The sequence below is a fragment of the Zootoca vivipara genome, chromosome 1 (genome assembly GCF_965207765.1).
Source record: "Zootoca vivipara chromosome 1, rZooViv2.hap1.1, whole genome shotgun sequence".
Lineage (NCBI taxonomy): Eukaryota > Metazoa > Chordata > Lepidosauria > Squamata > Lacertidae > Zootoca > Zootoca vivipara.
In genome coordinates this window covers 10,943,720-10,967,710 of record NC_142582.1, presented here as the reverse complement: position 1 = coordinate 10,967,710, position 23,991 = coordinate 10,943,720, and the positions used below count along the sequence as shown (strand labels likewise).

General features: G+C 43.3%; 1 protein-coding gene across 5 annotated transcripts in view; it reads left to right on the top strand.

The window, feature by feature from the left end:
• The window catches only part of SPATS2L (spermatogenesis associated serine rich 2 like), a 55,937-nt gene that overhangs the window by 14,134 nt on the left and 17,812 nt on the right, over positions 1-23,991 (top strand). For all 5 annotated transcript variants that reach the window (XM_035136833.3, XM_088676020.1, XM_088676104.1 and 2 more), the window contains 4 exons: positions 11,116-11,177; positions 13,141-13,249; positions 15,475-15,524; positions 20,243-20,486. In XM_035136833.3, the coding sequence (XP_034992724.2) occupies positions 11,139-11,177; positions 13,141-13,249; positions 15,475-15,524; positions 20,243-20,486 (442 nt within the window). In that variant the 5' untranslated portion in view covers positions 11,116-11,138. The remainder of the gene's footprint in view (positions 1-11,115; positions 11,178-13,140; positions 13,250-15,474; positions 15,525-20,242; positions 20,487-23,991) is intronic.

Here is a 23,991-nt window from a genome sequence, read left to right as displayed (position 1 = left end):
GATCACTTTTTGCCTTGGCGTTGAATCTCCCTCCCACCCGCCGCTTTCTTTCGCAGGTTTTAGCCTAACATTGCTTTGCCTCTCTAGGGGTCGCCTGTATTCAGGGGCCCAGTAGGAATTTTTCCAATTGGCTGATTGGCTTTGCCTCTTGGTTTTCGCCTACTGCTTAGCAAATTGTCACAACTTGTTAGGTTGGTGGTTAGGCTTTTGGTTGGTGAATCGGTTGGAAGAGGGGTGTGGCATCCAGATGCCTACCCCCCCCCTTTGTTGCTCCACATAGAAGTATTCCGTTAAAGGAATCCCGGGGCTTACGCTCTCGTCCTTACATCCCCGCCATAGGCGGGATGGAGGGGCCAATTATAAAAGTAAGAGCCTTGGGGAACATTCTTGGAAAAAGAGAGGAGAGAATGCCTGGCCTCAGCTACCTCCTCTACCAGGGGTGTTCACTTGACTTCCCTTCAGGAAGTCGGAGCTGGTACTGTCCAAGCGGACAGTGGTGAGTCCTGTCCCAAGTGGGCAGATGAAGTGAGTCCTGTCCAAAGGGGACAGATGATTGAGTCCTGTCCAAAGGGGACAGATGATTGAGTCCTGTCCCAAGTGGACAGATGAGTTGTGTCCTGTCCACAATGGACAGATGGAGATGGTCCTTCTTAGGGAAGGACGAATGGTTAACCAAAAGCCTAAGCCAACACTCGGATTAAAATTGTATTTAAATAAAGTTGTGGCCTAAATTAATGCCAAAAACCAAACCAAAATTTTCGTGTCTGTTGTGAGCTATTTTAAGGGTAATTCTGGTAAGCCTCAACACACAATCATTTGAAGTGTGATTACCTTTACTCCTCTCTTCCCTCCCTTAAGTCATTATTTATTACAGTGTTTTCTTTGACGATCTGCCATGGAACATTTAGCTAGTGAACAAAACAGTAAAGGAAGTAATTGTATTACAGAGGAAAGTCCCATATGAAACCATTTATTATTATTTTCAAGGAATTATATTTCATTTGATCGAATATGACATATACGCTATTGATATGGAAGAGGCTTTTTATATCAGATAAATCTTATTTGTACCAGGCTTATTTCTCTTTCACTGCTTTAAAAATGCTTGCTATTTTTTAAAATTGCTAGACAGGAGGAAATAACCCAATTTATGACATCAAATTATCTGTGTTGTGATTTATAGCCTTACATCCTTATGTCATGGATTGATGGTGTTTACTGTGAAGGCGTGTAGGATGAGGGGAAAAAACCTAATCCACAAGGAGCAGTGACATCATTGATGAAGTTGCAGCGGCGGAGCAAGCTGATTGGGTGCCTGTGGCAGCGTGCGTTCCCTGCACCTAGGGGTGAGGCCAGGACAGCCACCCGCAGTGCAGGGTGAACTGGGGCAGGACGCTCTGCACAGGGCCTCCAAGGAGTCTGCTGTAGGGTGGCTGAGTGGGAGGCAGTGGGCGGAACGTTTGGGACAGTGCAGAGCCTGCGGGCGCCCAAACCACCGTGTCACTCCCAGGAGAGATGCGTGGCTCGGGCGTGCTGCAGGCCCCGCGGTGAGTGCCGCCCGGCATTTTGTCAACCCCCTCAGTGGTGACATCTGGGTCAAACCGCCCCTCTGCACCCCCCTTCCTCCTCCCCTGTGAAGATGGCTAGCTGATTTGAGTTTCCCCCCTCACCTGGATAAATAGGTTAATTTCCAATCTCTTTCCAATGTTAAGGTTGGAAAGAGAGAGGGTTTTACGTATGCAACTTATTTAAGACTGTATTCCCATTATCAGGTCCACAATTTGTAGAAAAGCTAGAGACTTTACAACATAATTAGGAACAAATCCTTTAAAAAAATAATAATTGGTGGGTGGAGGGAAGGGGATGAGGGATTTTTTGTTTCTGTATTAAAAAATGTATACTACTGTATTTAAAAGCAAACATTTTGTGCGTGGGGGGGGGGGAATCAGCACAAAATGAGACAGAATGGACCTATAATTGAGGACCAGCAAACTGAAATGGGGTGGAATCATCCCAATATACACAAACCTTTTTCTTCTTCCTGTATCTCTCAAAGACAATTTATTTTTAGAGACATCAACAGGACAAGTCTAGGAAAAAACAAACCTCAAGTCACATTTATCCTGGTGCTGTTTTTTTCTTTTTTCAGAATGAACCTGGCTGTGAAATATTTTCTAACTTAGCTACTGCACTACTGGGAACTGAGGGTTTATGGCACAACCATAGGAAGTTAAAGGGAAGTTAAAAGGCAGTGTTTTTCTTCCTCCCTCCTCCCTCCCTCTCTCTCCTTCCCTACCCCCCCCCCAATTTCGTGCAAATTTTAAATATAACAGGCAGCTTCTTAAGTAATTGTTTGGATCTTCTACTCTGTTCATTCCACACCCGATAGCTGATTATTTTTATTCCCTAACCCTGATTATTTTTATCCCCTAATAGCGCCCATTGAGGAAAACATACCTTGATGAAGGCTTACTTTAACTTATGCATGTATACATTATTCGTATAAAAATTCCAATCCAAATGGATGGTTCACATTTTCAAAAACAAAAGGGGGGGGGGACACTGAGACAACATTTCTTTTTCCTATCCTTTTGCGCACCAACATTAGTAAGCTTTTGCTTCATCTTTTATTTAACTGCTGAGGTGGAATTAGGTCACATTCTGCTGTTTTTCCTCATCTATTTATCCACAAGAATGTCTTAATGGTTTTCAGTCAACCAAATGACAATAATGAGCTTTTCTCAGACACTTTCTTTAGGGAGTCTTGTTTGATTAATATGTTGTGTTCAGCTATTTCGTTTAAGAGGGCTTGAGTAATCTGATTTAGAAGGTCCATCCCAGCAAGTTATGCTGTGAGTTACAGCTAACAGAGATAACTATGTTCTAATCAAAACAAAAAAACAGAAAATAAATTAACAATTTTTAATCGGGTGTAAACTGACCCTTTCTCTCATAATTCCACACCCCAGCCAGTGTTAGAAACTGAGATATGAAGCTAAATGGTGCCTTAAACCTAGGTGATGTGTGCAACAACAGAATGTCTAGGCACACATTTTTAATAACAAGAATACAAAGCTGAAAATGAATGAACTGCAGTTGAAATATTATGTTCATTTTTCACACAGTCTAGTCCTTCCCCTGCCTACCCCCCTAGTATTCTTAAGAGGGTCTCTTCTCTAGTCTTCAGAGAGTAGCTGGAAGTGGGGAGACAGAAAAAGGTCCTCCTTTCCTTCCACTCAGCAGTTTTAAACTGAAATCTTAGGTGCAGTACTGCGCCCGGAGTCAGAAACTGCTCGCTGAAATCCACTGTCACAAGATGCGCCTAGAACACTGGTAGTTTCGAACACTGACCACAGCATTTACCAGACAGATCTTGAGAGTAAAATAGCCTTTCTGCCCTTCTTTAGGAAAATGCTTGGAATGCATTCCATCACAGATTCTCGGGTTACAAACGCTTCAGGTTACAAACGCTTCAGGTTACAAACTCCGCTAACCCAGAAATAGTACCTCAAGTTAAGAACTTTGCTTCAGGAAGAGAACAGAAATCGTGCTCTGGCGGTGCGGCAGCAGCAGCAGACCCCCATTAGCTAAAGTGGTGCTTCAGGTTAAGAACAGTTTCAGGTTAAGAACGGACCTCCAAAATGAACTAAGTTTTTAACCAGAGGTACCACTGTACCCTAGGGACCCAGGTGGCTCTGTGGTTAAACCACTGAGCCTAGGGCTTGCCGATCAGAAGGTCGGCGGTTCGAATCCCTGTGACAGGGTGAACTCCCATTGCTTGGTCCCAGCTCCTGTCAACCTAGCAGTTCGAAAGCACGTCAAAATGCAAGTAGATAAATAGGAACCGCTACAGCGGGAAGGTAAACGGCGTTTCCATTGTGCTGCTCTGGTTTGCCAGAAGCGGCTTTGTCATGCTGGCCACATGACCTGGAAGCTATACGCCGGCTCCCTCGGCCAATAATGCGAGATGAGCACGCAACCCCAGAGTCGGTCACGACTGGACCTAATGGTCAGGGGTCCCTTTACCTTTACCTTACCACTGTACCCAGTAATTCGTACTTGGAGTAGATCCAGGAAAACCAATGAACTTAAGTCCATTGATTTCAGTGGATCGACTCAGAGTAAGATTATCATGAGTTTGATCCATTTACCACTGACCCCTAAATGGCAACTTTTTGATGGACCACTTGGCGTAATGTCTCATGCTTCCCAAAGGAACATTTTCGGACTTGACAATATTGATTTCCAGATTTGCATACAGCATTCTCTGAGAGCATTCAAAATACACCTGCGATATGCACAGGAAGGAAAGCTGGTAATAGGAAACCTACGTAAGAAATCTTGCCTCACAGTTTTCATTTGGAGGCAGCCTTGCTCTGTCATCATGTGAACAGTCTAACAACATTAACTAATGAAATGAGAAATGATGACACTTGAAAAGATCTGTCTAGGCCAGGCATCCCCAAACTGCGGCCCTCCAGATGTTTTGGAACTACAACTCCCATGATCCCTACCTAACAGGGCCAGTGGTCGGGGATCATGGGAGTTGTAGTTCCATATCATCTGGAGAGCCAAGGTCTAGGCCAAAGTACTTTTGGTGTTCAAGTGGCTAGGTGCTCTAAGAAAGTTTACTGGGGTAACATTTTTTTTAAAAAAAAGAAGATTCCACTTTAGTTTACACACACACACACACACACACACACACATAAAAAAAACATTTTCCAAAAGTGAAATCAAGTATTTCGTTCTTCCACTGGTACTTAGCGCCCCAAGTATTTTGGTTGCTTTAAAAACATGGTGCCAACATGCCAACTCTGACAGCTTGCTTACACAAAAGGACATCCTCTGCTCCTCCCCCCCGCAGTCCCCTTTGTGCCCCCAAAATCCGCTCTGGAGGATTGGCGGAGTCTTCAGAGCAGATGAGGAGGCGTCGCAGTGGGTGGAGAGGAAGGATGAGTTCCTTTCCATCTGCTGGGACAATGCTGGATCTTGCTGGTTTTTCTTTTCTTTTTTTAAAGTCCATTTAAAATTCTCTTGGCTAAGCAGTTTGAAAGGAATGCCCTTTCTTTTCATGTTAAGGGTGGGTCACAAAAGATCAAAAGTGGGGCTCTAATGCAAAGTGCAAAACCACGATCAGGACTGTAATAATTTTAAATGAAATTGCTGTAATCTTGCAGCGCTGCCCTCTGTGCAACATAAGCACTCTTAAAATAACCCTTGTATCAAAATGTGTAATGTGATTTTGTAAAATGACATATTTTTTTTTAAGTGCACATGCGGCATTTGAATTGCTAATAATGTTTTCTGCTGCTGCAATTATATCCAGATTGTGATGGAGTTCTATTCATGTTCCTACGCACAAATCACCTTATCCATTTAATTACAACAGCTAAATGCTCCCTTTCTGCTAAAAGGTGCCGAATCTCCTCTTCAGTCCTGCCCTATTGTCTCCTGCTGTCCGCTGTACTCCAGATTTCAAGAATATACAGTAATACAGTTGGTTATGTGGTGTTGATCAGTGAACTCATTTGTCTTTCAGCCATGCAAATCTATGAATGTCACTCATCGATAAACTGTATTTAATCAGGAGAGTACAAGTCTCATGGGCAGGGTTTTCCGGTGGGGAGAAGAGAAGTGTGTGTCTGTTAAAGGGCATCTGATGGAAAACATTTCACTGGATAACTGCAAGTGATTGGCCATCTGGCAAGTAGTAAGTCCGCCATCCCAATCAGTGTGGTGTTGAGGTTTTAGTGTCAGATTTGGAGTCAGAGAGCCACTTCAAGTTTAAAACAATCACTGTGAACCCAATTGCTAATGAGAGAGAGAAAGAGAGAGAGAGAGAGAGTTTTATCTATGGATGAGCTGTTTTGCTATACCCGCCATCAGCAAAAAGCATGATTTTCAGCATGTTTGGTCCAGAACCTTGGAACTACAACTCAGAATGTGAAATTCATTTCTATCACATACGTCTTTGTCTTGCGACACCCTGCTTGCAATTAAGGCTGCAATCCCATTTGGATTTACTTGGGAGTAAGCCCTGTTGAACATTCTATACGTTTTTAGAATTGAACTGCATATTTTATAATTTTATGTCTAACATTAGCACGATAAGATCCATGGAACATATGCCCAAGTTCATGGTCCTAATTTTCTTAAGTCGCGTTCAGCTTTTGCTTGTCTGGCATGTTTGCCAACATATTCATTTCCTTCAACGGTTAAATAAGCCTGACAAATGTTGATTATGCCATAAAAGGAGATCACCCATGGTACTTTGCAGTGATGTTTTTCCTTGCAAATGCTGTTTGACAGGCTTAAGCAAAGCTATTGCGTGGCAAATTTCCAAATCCATTTACACGTACATGATTAAAAGCAGGTTGCATTGTGGGCAAAGCCTCTCATTTAGCAATTTGAAAACTGAAAATCCAGAAATCGTAAATGACAATTACCTGTGATCTGAGCTGAAAAGTCTTCTAAACATGACTATGTAAAGTGGTACAAAGCTTAGTTCTTTGTTTCTAGGATTTGGCTGGGTATTTGGTGATTTTCTGTTTGAACAAGCAAGAATATTACATATGTGCAGAGTGAACTATCCTGTCACAAATGAAAAGACTATTTTATTGGTCGGTTTAAGAAAACCTCTCCTAATAAAAGTATTTTTCAAGGTGGTTCTCAAATTAAACACATTAATGCAAAAATAAACACAATGGTTTGTATGGTGGAAAAACAATTGGAAGTTTTTGCACAGTTGTCCTTTGTATGACAAAGGATATTGCATAAGGCGGGAGTGGTGATCTGGGGGGGGGGGGGGAAACGGCTATGAAATGGTTACAGTCAACTGTAACATTTCTTTACAGAGCTCAAATGTATATACAATAGGAAAAGACCAAAACAACAACAACAACAACCAAGAGACTTGTAGTATCTAAAAAGCATAAAGAATTCTAAAGTATGTGGCAGCTGTGAAAAGGGCAAATTCCATGCAGCGGCGGAAAATATGCTTGCACTGCTCCCGAGGTGTGGCGTGGCGTGGAGGGTGCCCTCCCAGGTGTGGGATAGCCACTCACGGGAGCGGAGCGAGCTGCCCATGGCGGACATTCGGCGCACCACCCGCCTGCGACTCCCAAGCCTCCCCCAAGCTGTCAAAACGAAGGGGGAAGGGGAGAATGCTGCCAGCAAAGTGCTTTGAGGTAGGCTTGTGAGTTGTGGGCTAGCAGCGGGCTGAATGTCACCCCCCTCAGTGAGGGCACCCGGGGCGGTCCACCCCCACTGCCCCCCTTCCTATGCTCCTGATTCCATGCTAGAGATCGTTAAGAAAGGGGCTGAAAATAAGACTGCTGCTAGCATGATTCCGTTGCATGAATCTGTGATACAACCACATTTGGAATGGTGCTTGCAGTTCTAGTTGCCTCGCCTCGAAAAGCATCTTGTAGAGTTTGGGGGTGGGGTGGGGAAGGGCAGCCAAAATGAGGTTGCAGCATTTGGATCTCTTTAGATGTGATGTAGGTGTATAATTATGCATGGTGTGGTGAAAGTTGTTAGGTGGTACCTCCCCACCCTACCCCCGGCCGCCCAATACATTCAATGAAGTTGAATGTTGGAAGATTCAGAAGAGACAAAAGAAAGTACTTCTTTTACACATCACATATTACAATATATAATTTGCTCCCACATGAGACAATGGCAACCACCCAACTTGGATGGCTCCAGAAGAGGATTAGACAAATTATTGCAGGATGAGGATGCCAATCACTTCTAGACACCATAGCTGCCAAGTTTTCCCTTTTCTCGCGAGGAAGCCTATTCAGCATAAGGGGAAATCCCTTTAAAAAAGGGATAACTTGGCAGCTATGCTAGACACAGAAGCTATGTTTTTACCTCCACTGCTCTGCATCTGCTGTCAAAGGCGGTATATGCCTCTAAATACTATTTGCTGGAGTCGTAGGTGGGGAGAGTGATGCCCTGCTTGGGTTCTGCTTCCAGGCTTTCCATAAGGCAGCACAGATTGGCCACTGTAAGAGCAAAGTGCTGCGCTAGATGGGCCTTTGACCTGATCCAGCGTTCAGGCTGTGCTTATGTTTCTATGGTCACCCCTTAGTACAGTGATGGCCAAACTTGGCCCTCCAGCTGTTTTGGGACTACAACTCCCATCATCCCTAGCTAAAAGGACCAGTGGTCAGGGATTATGGGAATTGTAGTCCCAAAACAGCTGGAGGGCCAGGTTTGGCCATCACTGTCTTAGTTAGCACCCTGCTGCATCAGAAGCAACAGTTGTTTTGGTTTTGCTGCAGCATGCTAACACGACTCACATGGAAATAAGAAAAGAGTGTCCTTGTGCTATCTTTTTTTTGGGGGGGGGGGTGTTTGCTCAGATCATATCTGTGTCTGGTTGAAAATTTTCTGTAATCAGTTGAAATGTCCGGGAAAACCTGGCAGCCCCTATTGGAAGTGTTGATTTTGGGGGCCAAATTTCCTTTAAAAAAAAAAAAAGCTCAAAAACTTTATTCGCTTTTTTAAATACAGCAACCCTAGCTTAGAGGTTAATGCAAGATCTCTCCAAGTTCCATATCTCATCAAAATTTGCAGTGAGTTCTACAAGCCATGCAAAAGTAGAATTGTGAACACTTCCATCTTTAAATAGGAAAGACAGCCATAAATACATCTTCCTTAAAAAAACAACAAATAAATAAAAATCCCTTTTTTGAGCCTCTAAATTCCAATACAGTGTGTCAGGGTTGTTGTTCTCCGTTATAGAATTTGGCGCTTCTTAGTTCATTGAATGTCTCTTTGTTCTTCTTTCATGAGAAAGTCACAGCTACTTTCCATATGGGAGAAAAGCTCCATCAAAATGGAAAGGCTTTCTGTTGCTTCTCCCCCTCCCCACCCCCCCACCCCCGTGTACGGCTGTTATATTTAACTTGCTCCGTTTTGCAAGGAAAAGGGTGTGTGGTTTGAATGAGAACAGAGGCTGCTCTCCTGTCCCTTTCTATGTAAGGAATAAATAGAAAAGCATTTTACTGTCTCAAGAAACATGCGCTTGGAAACCAGTTTCAGAAGGTGAGACCTTCTTTAAATAAGAGATCCTTTATTTCTTTTATTTAATCTCTCACCCCTCCCGTTTTTTCCTCTCTCTCTCTCTCTTTTCTTTTTACAAGACTGATCATGCAATGACATTTCAGTATCAGAAATGTGAATGAGATGCTGCAAAAGAAAGAGGCATAATACTAAAGCTGACATTCAGACTTGAAAAGCTTCCCTTAGCAGGCTTTCTATACATACCCTGTGTTCAGTCTATTTAGTATTCAGGGCTTGAATTCACTGGAATGGTAGAGATCTTCCTCTCTCTTGCTCATTTTCTGAAGAAGAATCTTTAGCTTAAAAGGTCCTTCTATCTCCACTATTGATGTCAGTTCGGTGGGTCTCATTTTTAAGGTCCCTATTCTGCTGTGCCTTCAGTATCCCCATTAAGGATTTGCTGGACTTTGTGTATACTTTTGTGAAAGGAAGTCATACGGTATTATATGACTATTTAATGGGAAACAGCAGCAGGTCACTGTCCTTTCAAGCATCTCTAAGAAATCCACTGAATTACCTTGGCTGCTTACACTTATAATAGCAAACATGTTTACAGAGATGCTAAACTAGTTTCCTGTTTTGTTAAAATGCTTAGAAACTGGTCCTGAGTACATTTCCAAGCACAATTCAAAGTGTTGGTGCTGACCTTTAAGGCCCTAAACGGCCTCAGCCCAGTAAACCTGAAGGAGCATCTCCACCCCCATTGTTCAGCCCAGACACTGAGGTCCCCCTCTAAGGGCCTTCTGGCGGTTCCCTCACTGCGAGAAGTGAAGTTACAGGGAACCAGACAGAGGTCCTTCTCTGTAGTGGCGCCCACCCTGTGGAACGCCCTCCCATCAGATGTCAAGGAAATAAGCAACTATCTTACTTTTAGAAGACTCCTGAAGGCAGCCCTGTTTAGGGAAGTTTTTAATGTTTAATTCTGTATTGTGTTTTTAACATTTGGTTGGGAGCCGCCCAGGGTGGCTGGGGAAACCTAGCCAGATGGGCGGGGTATAAATAATAAATTATTATAAATTATTATGATACTTCAGGTAGGGCTGCCAGAGGAATCCTCCACCCAACAGAAACACCTTAGTTACATGGGTGTAAACAGGATTTTTGTTGGGGGGTGGGCAGGTTTTGTTGTTAGGGGGGGCAGAACCTCAGTTAGCTATGTATTTTTATTGATTTTTATTGATTTAGGGGGGCAGCTATCCCTCCCTGCCCCCCCCAGCTACACCCATGTTTGGTTGTGAAATACTAGTCCCTTCCCTCAGTATTTGCAAACAATTTTTTCTTGCTAGGAAACACCCCACCCCCCAAGAAAACCAATGATTTAGCCTCTTGTCCTTAACAGCTGCTCAAATCCACAGAAATTAGCAGATGAACTTTATTCAGAGTATTCTCACTATACTGCAGGGAAAGGACATCAGTGGCCAGGGCCGGCTCTAGGTAGACCCCCGGTGGCACGGTGTGCTAGGGCACTGGGCTGGTAGGCTGGGCGCTGCGCGGCAAAGTCGCGCGGGAACCATGCTGTGCCCTGCGAGGGCGCCGGAGCGATCTCTGCCCCTCAGCGCCAGGGGCTGCCCTGTCAGTGGCCCTCCAGTGGGGCTCCATTTCCCATCAGCTCTTTCCAACATGGCCAATTGCCAGGCATGATGGGAATTGTACTCTGACATCATCTGGAGGGCCAGAGATTTCCCACCCCTGCCCTAATGTCTGACAATCAAGTTCAGTTAAAACCAAGGGCTGACAAAAAGTTGGCAATTTTGTGATAGTTCCTAGGATTGAAACTTTATAGCAGAATCTATCCCATTATGTTCAGATTAAATTTACTGCCTGGTAAGTGCAGGATGATGACATTAATATGCAACCTGAGGGTTTAAAAGCATTTTCATGTTTGAGATATCCTAAAAAGAAAAAAATATGCTTGAGTTATTCTAAGTGCATATAAAATGTCTTTATTTTTCTTGTCAATGTAGCAGGAAAGCATTTCCATAGCAAGGAAAGCATTTGAATTACTAAAATAATACTGTTTATTTAACTTATTGTAACCTGCAGGTCTTATCCATATTAAATTGGAGATGGCAGAAATTGGCTCGCAAGCAAACATCAAGGAAAAGGTAAGATCTCTAATTATCATCCTACTCCACATACACAGCATATAGGTCCAGAACCTTCAGATGTTTAAAAAATATCCTGGATACAGCTGCCTTCCCACTAGAGATGAAATATTTAATCAACTCCTCTGGTTCTTGGCAGGCACCGCTGGTCTGTTTGGAAAGTTGCGACCCTACTCTGCATTCCTGCCTCAGTAAAGCTTATTTGGGCCCGTTTCTTTTGGTTACTGATCTCTGTCTCCATTTCCCCATTTTTTTGGCCCAAATCTCTTACTAAGGAGTTCTAAGGGAATGAGAATATGCCAAATTCAAAAGAAAATAGTTCATCAAGCTAATTATTATTATTATTATTATTATTATTATTATTATTATTATTATTATTACCCTGCCCATAAAAATGAGAATTCTGTGTGCAAGAAAATATCTGAAAAGCATTTAATCTCTCTACAGTTCTAGACATTTCCTGGCCTAGCTTGATAAATGCTGACTTTTCCCATCAAATTATGAAAATGATAAAATCATATCATTTATCTGAGGCCCTTGATGCATTCCATTAAATATCACAATGATAATGATATAGGGCTTTTAAATATATTTTAGCCTTAGCCATGGGTAAAGGGGGAAAATGTGCTCAGATTACGGTTATTGACTGAGGGCATTTGGTCGCCTTAAAACAGCTATCTAATATTGTTTATAAGCAGAATAACGACTGAGTCTGTGTTATAGAATAATAAGATTAAAAGACGGCCGATAAGCCCATGACCCTCCATATTTTTGGGGGACTACAACACCCATCATCCCTGACCATTGGTCGCGCTCGCTGGGGCTGATGGGGTTTAGAATCCGACAGTACAATTCTGCATCCTTCTTTATCCCTACTCAACCACCAGCAACACTCGATGAGTCAGCAGTAGGTTATCAAAGGGCACATCCTGAGGAGGTTGCCTCTCAAGATGAGGCGAGGTCTTCTAGGTGCACTCTGCCCATATCTGTCACCTTGCACCTCATGTAAAAGGATCTAGGGGTCTTAGTAGACCACAAGCTTAACATGCGTCAACAGTGTGATGCAGCAGCAAAAAAAGCTAATGCTATTCTAGGCTGCATCAACAGAAATATTGTATCCAGATCAAGGGAAATCATAGTCATGCTCTATTCTGCCTTGATCGGACCACACCTGGAGTAGTGTGACCAGTTCTGGGCACCACAATTTAATAAGGATATTAACAAGCTGGGGACAAAAGGCAGGGCCGGCTCTAGGTAAGGTCCCGGTGGCATGGGGCGCCGGGCCGGGAGGCGGGCGCTGCGAGGGCGGGGGCGCCGCAGTGATCTCCGCGCCTCAGTGCCAGGGCGCCCGACCTACTCCAGACTGCCCTGACAAAAGGTCTCCTTCCTTGAAGGTTTTTTTTAGCAGAGGTTGGATCGCCATCTGCCGTGTATGATTTAGTTGAGATTCCTGCATTGCAGGGGGTTGGACTAAATGACCCTTGGGGTCCCTTCCAACTCTGCAGTTCTATGATTCTATGCAGCATGCTAGGAGAACCATAAAAGCCAGCACAGTGGGGCAGCTGAATTAAAACCAGGGAACCAGGGCTTGTAGTGCATCTCATTTTGTTGAAATTGTACAGTGTTAAAGTGCTGCCCCAACCATCTTAATTGTCAAAAGGCTGGCAAAGTGTGTGTGTGTGTGTGAATGCGTACATTCATACATACAGCTTTGCTTCTGTACCATTCGCTGAAAATCAGTTAAGACTTATCAAGCAGTGTACAGGATGGGAACTGTTTTCCTTTGTTATTTTACGTGTCTTGGATGTAATTGTACTGACATGGCGTAGTTAAGGTGCTCTGACTACATAGCACAAACAGTCTTTTGCAGATTTGTGAGGCATTCGTGTGAAAAAATACCTACCTGCCTTGCGGTGCCTTTTCTGTGTTTTAAGATGCCTGTGTTCATCTCTCTTGCTTGCAGATCAATGCGGTGCGATCAATTGTTCCCAACAAAAGCAACAATGAAATAGTACTGGTGCTACAGCAGTTTGATAACAACGTAGACAAAGCTGTACAAGCTTTTGTGGATGGTCTGTACCCTTTTTCTATTTCACAGACACTGTGAAAAGTAACACTGTCCGGGTAACCAAAATGAAGTCCACAGGTGTATGTGGCTAAACGTGAACATTCAGAATTTCCTAAGATATTATGATGTCTTTCTTAGAGACCGTTCTAAAAAGTCAAGAGTTAGCCAACTTGGGTGGGCATGTATGCCCTGTATAAAAATCCCTCTGTAGATAACATCACATATCACCCCAATCTCCAAGCGTTGTGAGATTCCAGGGGTTCCAGGCATGTTTTTTGCAGGGTCCATGTTTCCTTTTGGAAATTGAGGATTTGAAAGCAGGTTCTTAAGATGGTAGGAAGCCCTGGGCACAGGGAAACCTTATTAGGCATTAACTGCAGCTAAGGTTGGTACCAACCCCCAGGGGAGGAAAGGAACTTGTGCCTTAACTTCACATGGTTAAGAAGCTGAGATCATTGGCTGCATCAGCTGCTAAAGGTCTATGCACAGTGCTCATTAAGGACATACATTGCCCCAAGGATTGTTTCGGGGGCCTAATACGGCCCCTGTGGCAGTCTATCTCTTGGGGTAAAATCCTAAATAAAAGCTCAACAACTTCAATCCTTAAAAAAATGTCAACAATTTTGGTTGGCCCTCACCACGCATGTTCACTTCATCAAATCTGGCCCTCTTTGAAAAAAGTTTGGGCACCCCTGGCTTAATAGACCAGCCTCCACTTCCTACATCTGCTCATTTTTATACCTTTTCATAGCACATTCGGTGTCCATGAACCAACCAACCAAACTTAAATCTGGGTTTAATTGGCCTGTGTAGAATGCTGGAAGGTTGCTTCTAAAAATTGTGCAAACCTTCCTCTTCCAGACTGCAGTTTGTCTTGTTCATATTTGGAGAGGGTGTGTGTGAATGCAAATTGCAATGCCAAGTATTATTTGCTGACTGCCTCCCTTTCAATAGATTTCAGAAGATGTTACCTAGCGGGAGATAGCAATGGATAACAAACAAGGGAAAACGTACTGAGGTTCATTTTCAACTTGGCATATAAACCTTATATTTCTTAAAAGACCAAATCAAAATGGTTAAAAACATACTCAAGCCAGTCTAGATTCTTGGGCAAATGACGAAGTCCAGTAGAAAAGCTGAATTTAGGAAACATTTCATTGCTGCAAGTTTCACATGGGCAGTTATTCCTTATTTAAAATCCCTGCCCTTTGATTTGTCAAAAACAAACCCTTTACACTGTGTTTTCTCATGGAAGACGGAAATCCTGTTAAACCACAGGAGGACCAGAACAAGCAATAAATTTGCTTTTAAGACTTAATTCAAATCCTTAGGCTATTCTAAAGTGAGCAAAATGACTTTGGTGGTCTCCATATGTGTGGTATGGTTCTCAGTAATGCTATTATTTTAGCTATCAGTATGCAATACATGCACTGTATAATTTACCCCTTTAGGGTAAATTGTGTTTACCCTTGCCATGAGTCAACGCAAAGAGCACTGACTCCACATTCCCTGGCAGCTGGATTCCTTACTCAGCCCAAACTCTAGCTCCTGATATTTCACCATGTTGCATCTTATCTATTACTCATTATTCATGCATTGTGAGCTTGAGGACTAGCCAGTGTAGGTTGAGAAACAATTGGACATGGGGCTGGATTCAGCTACCGGGTACTGTTAGTAGAAGCGGGCGCAATGACTCCTGCTAGTGCGCTGTGTCTTTTCTCCCTTGCCTCCCCCAAATCTGCTGTGGAGGGTCAGGAGAACACCCTGAACCGTGTGCCGTGGGGAGGAGAGGGGAGATAGTTCTGCTGGGTGAGCAGAAATGTTTGTGGTGACTAAACCCACCCACTATGTAGAAGGGTGACCCCATAGGAAAGATTCACTTTTAAGGAAAGTCCTTGTTGTTTTTGGTTGTTGATCTCACCAGAAGGCAAAGATACCTAGACATGACATGACTTGTTTGCTTAAGTCTAAGCACCTGCTTAAATTCTGGGCTCAGCTGAGTTGCTAAACTGCTGTTATTCAAAGCAGCCTGCAAGGGACAGGAACAGGTTACAGGTAACATTCTCATTTCAAGACAAGGGAACTAAAGGAAATGAAATACAATTTTCCCTAACTCTTGGGACACATTGACCAAAACAAATGAAAATAAATTGAGCAAATGGTCACCAGCCCGGAATGGGGTTATTGTTGACTTTATGAAGTCTCTTTCTCTCTCTCCCTCTCCTCTAGGCAGTGCACTTCAAGTTCTGAAAGAATGGAATATGTCAGGGAAAAAGAAGGTAAGGAGTTTCCTGTGAAAGCTGTCATTACGTCCATTTTATCATCATCATCAAATATGCTGGGCCACAACAGCATATTTGTGGCCAAGGCTTTTGCACACACATAAATACACAAGTACACTGTTCTTTCTTTTAAACAACTGTGAACTGTTTGTTCCAAGCCTGCGTTCAAGAGACTTCAAAACAAATAGGTGCTTTTTAAAGTTTATGATCCTGCTTTGCTGTTGCTGTTTTTATAACAGCAGGTCGAGCTTGCTGTTCTGACAGAATTGTCAGAATAATTAAGGTATTCATATGGAGATCGCAAAACTGTTCTTCAAGATGCTATGAGGAGTTCTAATCAGCACCGAGCTGTTTCTCTGGCAACTGACCCTTGAATGATAAAAGGACTTTCTCCTTTACATCAAGGGTAATACATACGTGGGACTCAACTGTAACGATATGCAAGTGGTGACAACCAGCTTAGGACCAAAGAAGAGAAGAGACCTTGAAAATCCAGAATTGTATCTTCCATCTCTCTCTCTCTCTCTCTCTCTCTCTCTCTCTCTCTCTCTCTCTCTCTCTCTCTCTCTCTCCTCCCTCCCTCCCTCCCTCCCTCCCTCCCTCTCTCTCTCTCTCTCTCTCTATATATATATGAAGCAGCCTTCCCTAATTCAGATCTGGACTGCAGCCCCGAGGGACGGGTTCTCCCTCCCCCACCCCACTTTTCCTGATGCAAAGCATATAAACACACACAAATATACTTTTGGGTAACACCCTTTCCTGCACTTTGGTCCTTGTTTGAATTGTCCGGCCTTAGTTTACCTGTTTCTCTTCCCCTTTTACCACCTCCTCCTCTGAGGCAGCCGCCAATAGCTAGCCTATAAAATTGCAGTTGGCTTTAGCTTCTTAATAAAATCCCATATCTGGGAAAGCTCTGGTCTTTACTGTGTTGTTCTCTCCTGAGTACCTTACGTGGACACTGTTCTTGAGTAGCACCAGGCAGTGGCGAAGGAAGCCGCTCGGGTGCCTGGGGCGGCGCACCCAGGGAAGGCGAGCCACCCATAGGGGCGGGGCGCACTGCGGGGCTTCCGGAGTCTGCCTGCCTCCTCCCACTCAGCTGCTCTACAGCTGGAGGAGGGAGGCAGCGGGCGGACCATTTGGGCAGCACAGAGCCTGCATGCGCCCAAGGCACTGCGTCTCTCCCAGGAGAGACGCGTGGCTCGGGCGCACTGCAGGCCCCGCGGTGAGTGCCGCCCGGCATTTTGTCACCCCCCTCAGTGGTGACACCCAGGGCGGCCTGCACCCACTTCACCCCACTTCCTCCACCCCTGGCGTCAAGGCCACAATTGGGAAAAGGTTCTGCAAATGTGTGAGCTACACCCAGAAGGGCTTGTTCTCCGTATAAGGAGAAGGACTTTGCATATATATGTACATACACCTGCCCAAAGCAAGCATACTAAGAAGCCACAAGGGTACTGTGCTAAATTGGGTCTCCCCCCGCCCCTTCCTTATAACGCTAGACAGTAGTTGACAGCAGTTCAGTAAAAGTGTGCATTTTTCTATAGTGCTCACTGACTCTGGGATGGAATCAAAGGTGTGGCATAGTGTGCCTGTAATTTCTCCCACTATGGCTACAATACTTACTGATGCACTCAAAACCAATTGCACAAGCTGGATGTCAACTTGAGGGTCCCTTTCTAAGATTTCTGATATGGGAAACAAATTGGTATTGAACTCTCTGTTAGCAAGTGAAGTCTGTTTAGCTCTGTTAAGCAATGGATTCGGCAGGTTCTAGGAAGTGCTCGTCATTTTTATTGATACGGAAGTAACTCTGACAGTATGTAGGCTCTGAATGTGGTGCACAGAGACAATAGCACTTATTTATCTAATGGTCCCTAATAATAATAATAATAATAATAATAATAATAATAATAATAATAATAGAAATAAATTCTGTTCTTCAGAAACAACATTATGCCAGATTCCTGCTAGTGCCAGCTCACAGATATCTTCTGTGAAATAGAAGAATTAGAGAGAATCTACAAGCAATTACTGCCAGGGCAAACATAATATATAATTTTCAGCTATGGAAAGCACTTTAAATTACTGTCCTACGAATTATCCTGACTGTGCCAAATGGCAGGTGTTTGGCAGAAAGAAATAAAACCCATCTGAATATAGCATCCAACTGAGTCCAAAATTCAGTTGCTATGGATGTTGATTGCAGCTCCAAAAAGAACAGAGTGTATACTTTTGAAAATATATAGGAAACATGGGTTCTACCTCCATCCCACGTGATCTTCAGATGGCACCAAAAGAAATATGTGTTCTGGAATTCTTTGGGTGCCAGTATTTTCTTCTTCTTGCTGTGAATGAGTGTTGTCCTCAAATTCCCTTTTTTTATGTATACTTGGTACTTATGAGCTACTGTGGTTTAAATGAGCAGACATTTGTGTTCAAAATAGCAACTCAGAAAGAAGCCAGATATTATGGTGCATGAGAGAGAGAGAGAGAGAGAGAATATATATATATGAATAATCTTTATTTGCATCAACCACTAGCCATAGGAATAAAATGTACTGAAGATGACATAAAAGCTTAACTATACAAAATACATTTTGGGGGTTTACATCAATAATCAAATAATAGATCTTATTCTAATTGCCCCTGCTAAAAACCTTGCAGTTTTTGCTGTCACTTGATCATCTTGATCTGCTAAAAAGAAATAAATAATATTATTATTAATAAATAAAAAGAAACACAGTAGCAATGGTTGAGTGACCCAGCATGGAGAATGATAGAGGGGTAATAATGACCTCACTCCTCAAATCCTTATAGAGAGCGCAAGCCAGAAGCACATGAGCCACTGACTCAATACTGCCATCGCCACATGTTTTTCCAGTGAATTTTTTTGAAGTCGACCCTCAAATACCGTGTTTCTCATATTTTAAGTCATCCCTACAAAATAAGCCATGGCAGGATTTTCCTGAGTTGAAGAAATATAAGACATACCCCAAAAATAAGCCGTAGTGGTGGGAGCAGGTCTGGATGGCGCCATGGAAGAGGAAGATGCCTGTAAGCACCCGGAATCGGCTGCTGCTGCCCCTCCAAAATGTCCAGCAGCATGCACCGCGCCAAGCGCTGACCCGGCGGCGGGACGCAGCAAGAGCCGCAGCGCGCGCTGCTCCGAGCCCCGACCCGGCGGCGAGACCCGGCAAGAGCCGCAGCGCGCGCCGCGTGGAGCCCCGACCCGGCGGGACCCAGCAGCGTGCCCTGCTGAAGCGCCGACAACGCGCGCAGCAGCCGCCAGTTCCGGGCGCCGAGCCGCGACAGGAAGAGGAGGGACGCAGCGGGACGCAGCTACAACGACAAAAAACTCCCGGCCGAGCCTTCATTGGCCGCCGCGGCTGCCACTCGCTGGTCCCTCCTCTTCCTGTCGCGTGCGCTGCAGGTCCCGCCGGTCCCGCTGCTGGGTTGGCGCTTGGCGCTTGCGCTGCGGGATGCAGCAAGAGCCGCAGCGCGCGCTGCTCCGAGCCGGGATCCGGCAAGAGCCTCAGCGCGCGCCGCGTGAAGCCCCGACCCGGCGGGACCCAGCAGCGTGCCCTGCTGAAGCGCTGACAACGCGCCCAGCAGCGCAGCAGCAGCCAGTTCCGGGCGCCGGACAGGGGAGGTACCATACTGTAATTTTTTAAAAAAATAATAAGACACCCCCCGAAAATAAGCCATAGGCTTATTTTCTTGAGGAAAAAAAGATTATAAGACATGACTTATAATATGAGAAACACGGTACAGCCAAAGGCAGTATAGTGAATCTTGTGAAAGTGAAAGTGTGTCTGTATTTTGGAATTGTTAAATTTTGCAAATAGGGTGTCAAAATGACTAGGTGGAAAATAATCATACCATGGGGAAAAAATACTTACCGTGGCCAAATTGTTCTGTCGCTCAGTATCATATAGGTGCTGTCTAATTAAATTACAGTGGTGCCTCGCTAGACGAAATTAATTTGTTCCACGGGTCTTTTCTTATAGCGAAAAATTCATCTAGTGAATCCCATAGGAATGCATTGAATTTTTTTTTGAATTTTTTGCCCATAGGAACGCATTAATTGAATTTCAATGCATTCCTATGGGAAACCGCGATTCGCTAGACGAATTTTTCGTAAAACGCATTCGTCTAGCGAGGTAACCTTCGCTCGAAAAAACCTTTTGTTAAGCGGAAATTTCGTTAAGCAGGGCATTCATCAAGCGAGGCACCACTGTATTTGATTTCTGAAGCCCAGTGTCAATAACTGTTGTGGTGATAAACCAGAAAAGTATATCTTTTGGTTGACAATTTTAGTCCAAGCGCTCCAATGACAATCTTGCGATTCTAAGGGTAGTAGACTGGTGGGGTTTAAATTTAGCCGAAGCCAATAATTAAATGTCCTGCACCAAATCTGTAATTCAACAGAGGGGAGATTGGCCTCCAAGCACAATGAAGTATTTGGAACACAGGATGGAACCGGGGGGGGGGGGGAATTGCCCTAGGAACTTAGATTGAACAGCTTCTGTAGATCGAAGATCCGAGATATATATATATTTGTCTCTCACAATTTTTGTATTTTAAGGAGCAAAGACAATTAATAAAATTTATGCCACACTTTGGAAAACGAAAACATTGGGGGTTGTTATACCTGTTGCAATATGATCTATATTTCATTGCATTGCTATCCTTGAATTATTTCCTCCCCCCTGCAGAACAGCAAAAGGAAAAGAAGCAACTCTAAGCAGCACTTCCATAGCAGAGATATGAAAGGCAAAGAGGATGGGAGAGAAAAGTTGTTGTCTCTGGAATCCCGAGGAATATATGGCTGCCACCTGAATGGCTGTAATAAGGAGATTTCCCCCAGCGAACCTGCCAGTGAAAAATCAAAAGTAATTCCTCAAGAAGCAAAGAGTTTTGAAGGCAAGGACAGGGGAGAGGCAAAACCAGAAACCGCAGGTCAGTGCACTGTACGCAAGGTGGCTTTTGCAAGATGTATAAACAGCTTCCTTTTAAGCCCCCCCAGGATGGAAGTCTTCACACCAACAGGAAGATTTTGTTGAACACATTGTTGTATTTATTCTGGATGTGAATATAGGTGCATCACCTCCAACCACCTCTTTTAAAGCAGATCTGTGCTGGAGGCAAGACTGCACATCCAAACCCCACCTCTGTTCTTTGATCTGTCTTGGGTTCCAACCTGTCTGGAATGCAGGCGGGAGCTGTCATGACTGACAGGAGTGATGTGCTGTTTGCAGTGTGTACAGTGGTACCTTGGTTCTCAAACGCCTTGGTGCTCAAACAACTTGGAACCCAAACACTACAAAACCGAAAGTAAGTGTTCCAGTTTGTGAACATTTTTCGGAAGCCGAACATGTTCCGTTTTGAATCTTACGCTTCCAATTTGAGTGCCACAATTCCATTTTGACTGTTATGCTGAGGTCTGTCTGTTTTTGCTATTTATTTTGCGTTTTTGTTTTTGCGGCTCTTTTTTTGTTTTTGTGACTGCGTGGAACCCAGTTCAGCTATTGATTGATTGATTGATTGTGTGACCACAGTACATTGTTTATTGCTTTCATTTTATGGATCAATGATCTCGTTAGATAGTAAAATTCATGTTAAATTGCTGTTTTAGGGGTTATTTTTAAAAGTCTGGAATGGATTAATCCATTTTGCATTACTTTCTATGGGAAAGCACGTCTTGGTTTTGGAATGCTTTGGTTTTGGAACGGACTTCCGGAACGGATTAAGTTTGGGAACCAAGGTAGATGCATAGCTGCCAAGTTTTCACTTTTCTCGTGAGGAAGCCTATTCAGCATAAGGGAAAATCCCTGTAAAAAAGGGATAACTTGGCAGCTATGGGTAGATGTGGAGCTTTTCTCCTCCCACCATATCAGTCTTAACATCAAGAGAGGACATTTCTTCCCTTTGGCAGTACATACCTCTCCTGGGGCTTTTGTAGTATTTTACTCGTCCTTGATTCTTAAGGAAGACTTCAAAGCTGCTTCCAATTTGGGGCTGACTTATGTTTTTCTACACAGACATAAAAGCTACGTATAACTGGTGGTGTGTCTGGAATCCTGTGTACTGTTCTGGCCGCCTCTACTCGAAAAAGATACCATGGAGTTGCAAAAGGTTCAGAGAAGGGCAACCAAAATGATTTAATAATAATAATAATAATAATTTTATTTATACCCCGCCCTTCCCAGTCAAGACCGGGCTCAGGGCAGCTAACAACAAGAATATCAAAGCAAGCATAAAAGAGACAATTCAATTAAAATACAGATTAAGTACAATGTTAAAATTCAATTTTAAAATTAGGAATCTACAAGTGGAACCTCATTTAAATATCTGTAGGATAGAACCTTAGGGGAGGGTAACACCGGGGTCAGACTGAGCCAAGCAGAACAGCACTGTCTTGCAGGCCCTACAAAAAGGTGGGGATGGGGCAGCTTTTGGGGATAACACCTGTCCAGTCGATCACTGCCTTAGCAATCAGCCTTGGCCCTTTCCCTGTGCTTTAGGCAAAGTTCCCCAACATATTTTACTAACACGTCACGTGCAGAGTACATTTTAAAACACATTTAAAAGCACCACTTGTGAAACATTCATTTAAGCATCCATCCTTCCTTTTATTCAAGCAGAAACATTTTCAAAACAATTGCAAGACTAACTGGGAGATGAGGAGGTTGCTTGTGGTATTGCAGGCACAATTGCCTGACATGTTTATTGGTTTTAATTTAATCGTATATTTTATTGTTGTGGGTTTGCCCCCCTTTTAATTACATTTTAATCCACTCTTTTGCTAAAGGGAGGTACATAAAATTTATTAATAACAGTAATGATTGCCTTAAATTAAAAAAAGAAAAAGAAATCAGACTCCCGCCCTGTGGACTTGCAGACCATTTTTTATGTTACAGCTAAACCCTACGTAATAAAATCCTGTCTGAATGCAGCAAGGAAGCTTTCAAAGTGGTTTCATGATATATCTGTCTTGAGAGCGAATGAAGGAATTCTGTTCAGTTAGAATAGCTTAGATTTTGACTACCTTTGACATCTTGCTGGTGGGCACAGCTTTATATAGAAAAGCCACAGAGATATATGTGGTGGGCATTGCCTGGAAGTGCCTGAAGTTTTTGCGAAATCACCTTTTGTTATAGGGTGGTGGTGGTGTTTCTCGTGAAAGGCAGTTGGAAATTTCTCCAACTCCTAGCTGACCTTTCAAGGTAGCTTTTTAATAAGAAAGGGATTCTAGCTTCAAGGTGAGCTCCCCCACCCCCTCTTTAGGGGGGTTGAAAATATCAAGATAAAAACAGCCAGTCCTTGGCATGTGGCAGCTTGGGATTCAGAGCAGACTCTTTGAGCTCATCCCATTATCAGCAAGCCTGATAAAACACTCAGCCCTTAATACAGTGACTGGAGAGCTACATCTCAGATAGTGTTTCAGCTCTGTGTGAAAGAGATTCTAAAGAGTACTGTTCTAGTGCATGAGACACCAGCAATTGATTTCTCATTAAAATGTTTATAACACTGGCAGTACCTCTTGGTGCCCTCGAGTTCTAAGTTTGGTTAGCAAGCACAGTTTTCCATGTGTCACAAAGTTTGCTGAGAAGCTTTTACAACAAAACAAAACAAAACACAATAAAAGCAAAATATATCCAATTGCAGTAATAAGCATTAACTTAGGCTCTTGAAGTTGTGAGGATCGGGGGAGAAATCGTTGGATTTAACCTAATAAAGTTAATTTGATCTACCTTACAGGGCTCCTTGATCTACTTTTCAAGGTGGTTAGTTTATTTCATGTATTTATTAAAACATACCCCACTCCTCCTCGTTCCTAAAGCACGACTCAGAACAGCTTACTAAAAAATAAAATCACAATTTCATTTTTTAAAAAAACAACAATATAAAACAAACATTACAACAAGGTAAAGTACGTGGAGCACTTTGAACATTTGAAAGCACATTCTAAATGCCAAGAATTTAACAAATGGAAACTACACAGTGTGTCCGGGATTTAGGTTGCATTCACGCGGCAGTTTATTCCGTTTTCCCAGTGTTTTTCTAACAGTTAACTTCTGCATTATGTTTGAATGCTCTTCCAATATAGTACACCATTGCTCAAGTTTAGCACCTCTTTTCTTTACAAACAGAAAAGGTCTGTTTGCAAATAACATGGAAATGAGCACTAAGCATGCACTATATTTCCAGAAGTGCCTTGTATATCATTGTTGTTGTTGTTTAGTCGTGTCCGACTCTTCGTGACCCCATGGACCATAGCACGCCAGGCACTCCTGTCTTGCACTGCCTCCTGCAGTTTGGTCAAACTCATGTTCGTAGCTTCAAGAACACTGTCCAACCATCTCGTCCCCTTCTCCTAGTGCCCTCAATCTTGTATATCATATGAAAGCTCAATGTGAAAAGTAACAGGGAAACTAACAAGGAAATGTCGTGAAACAGAATA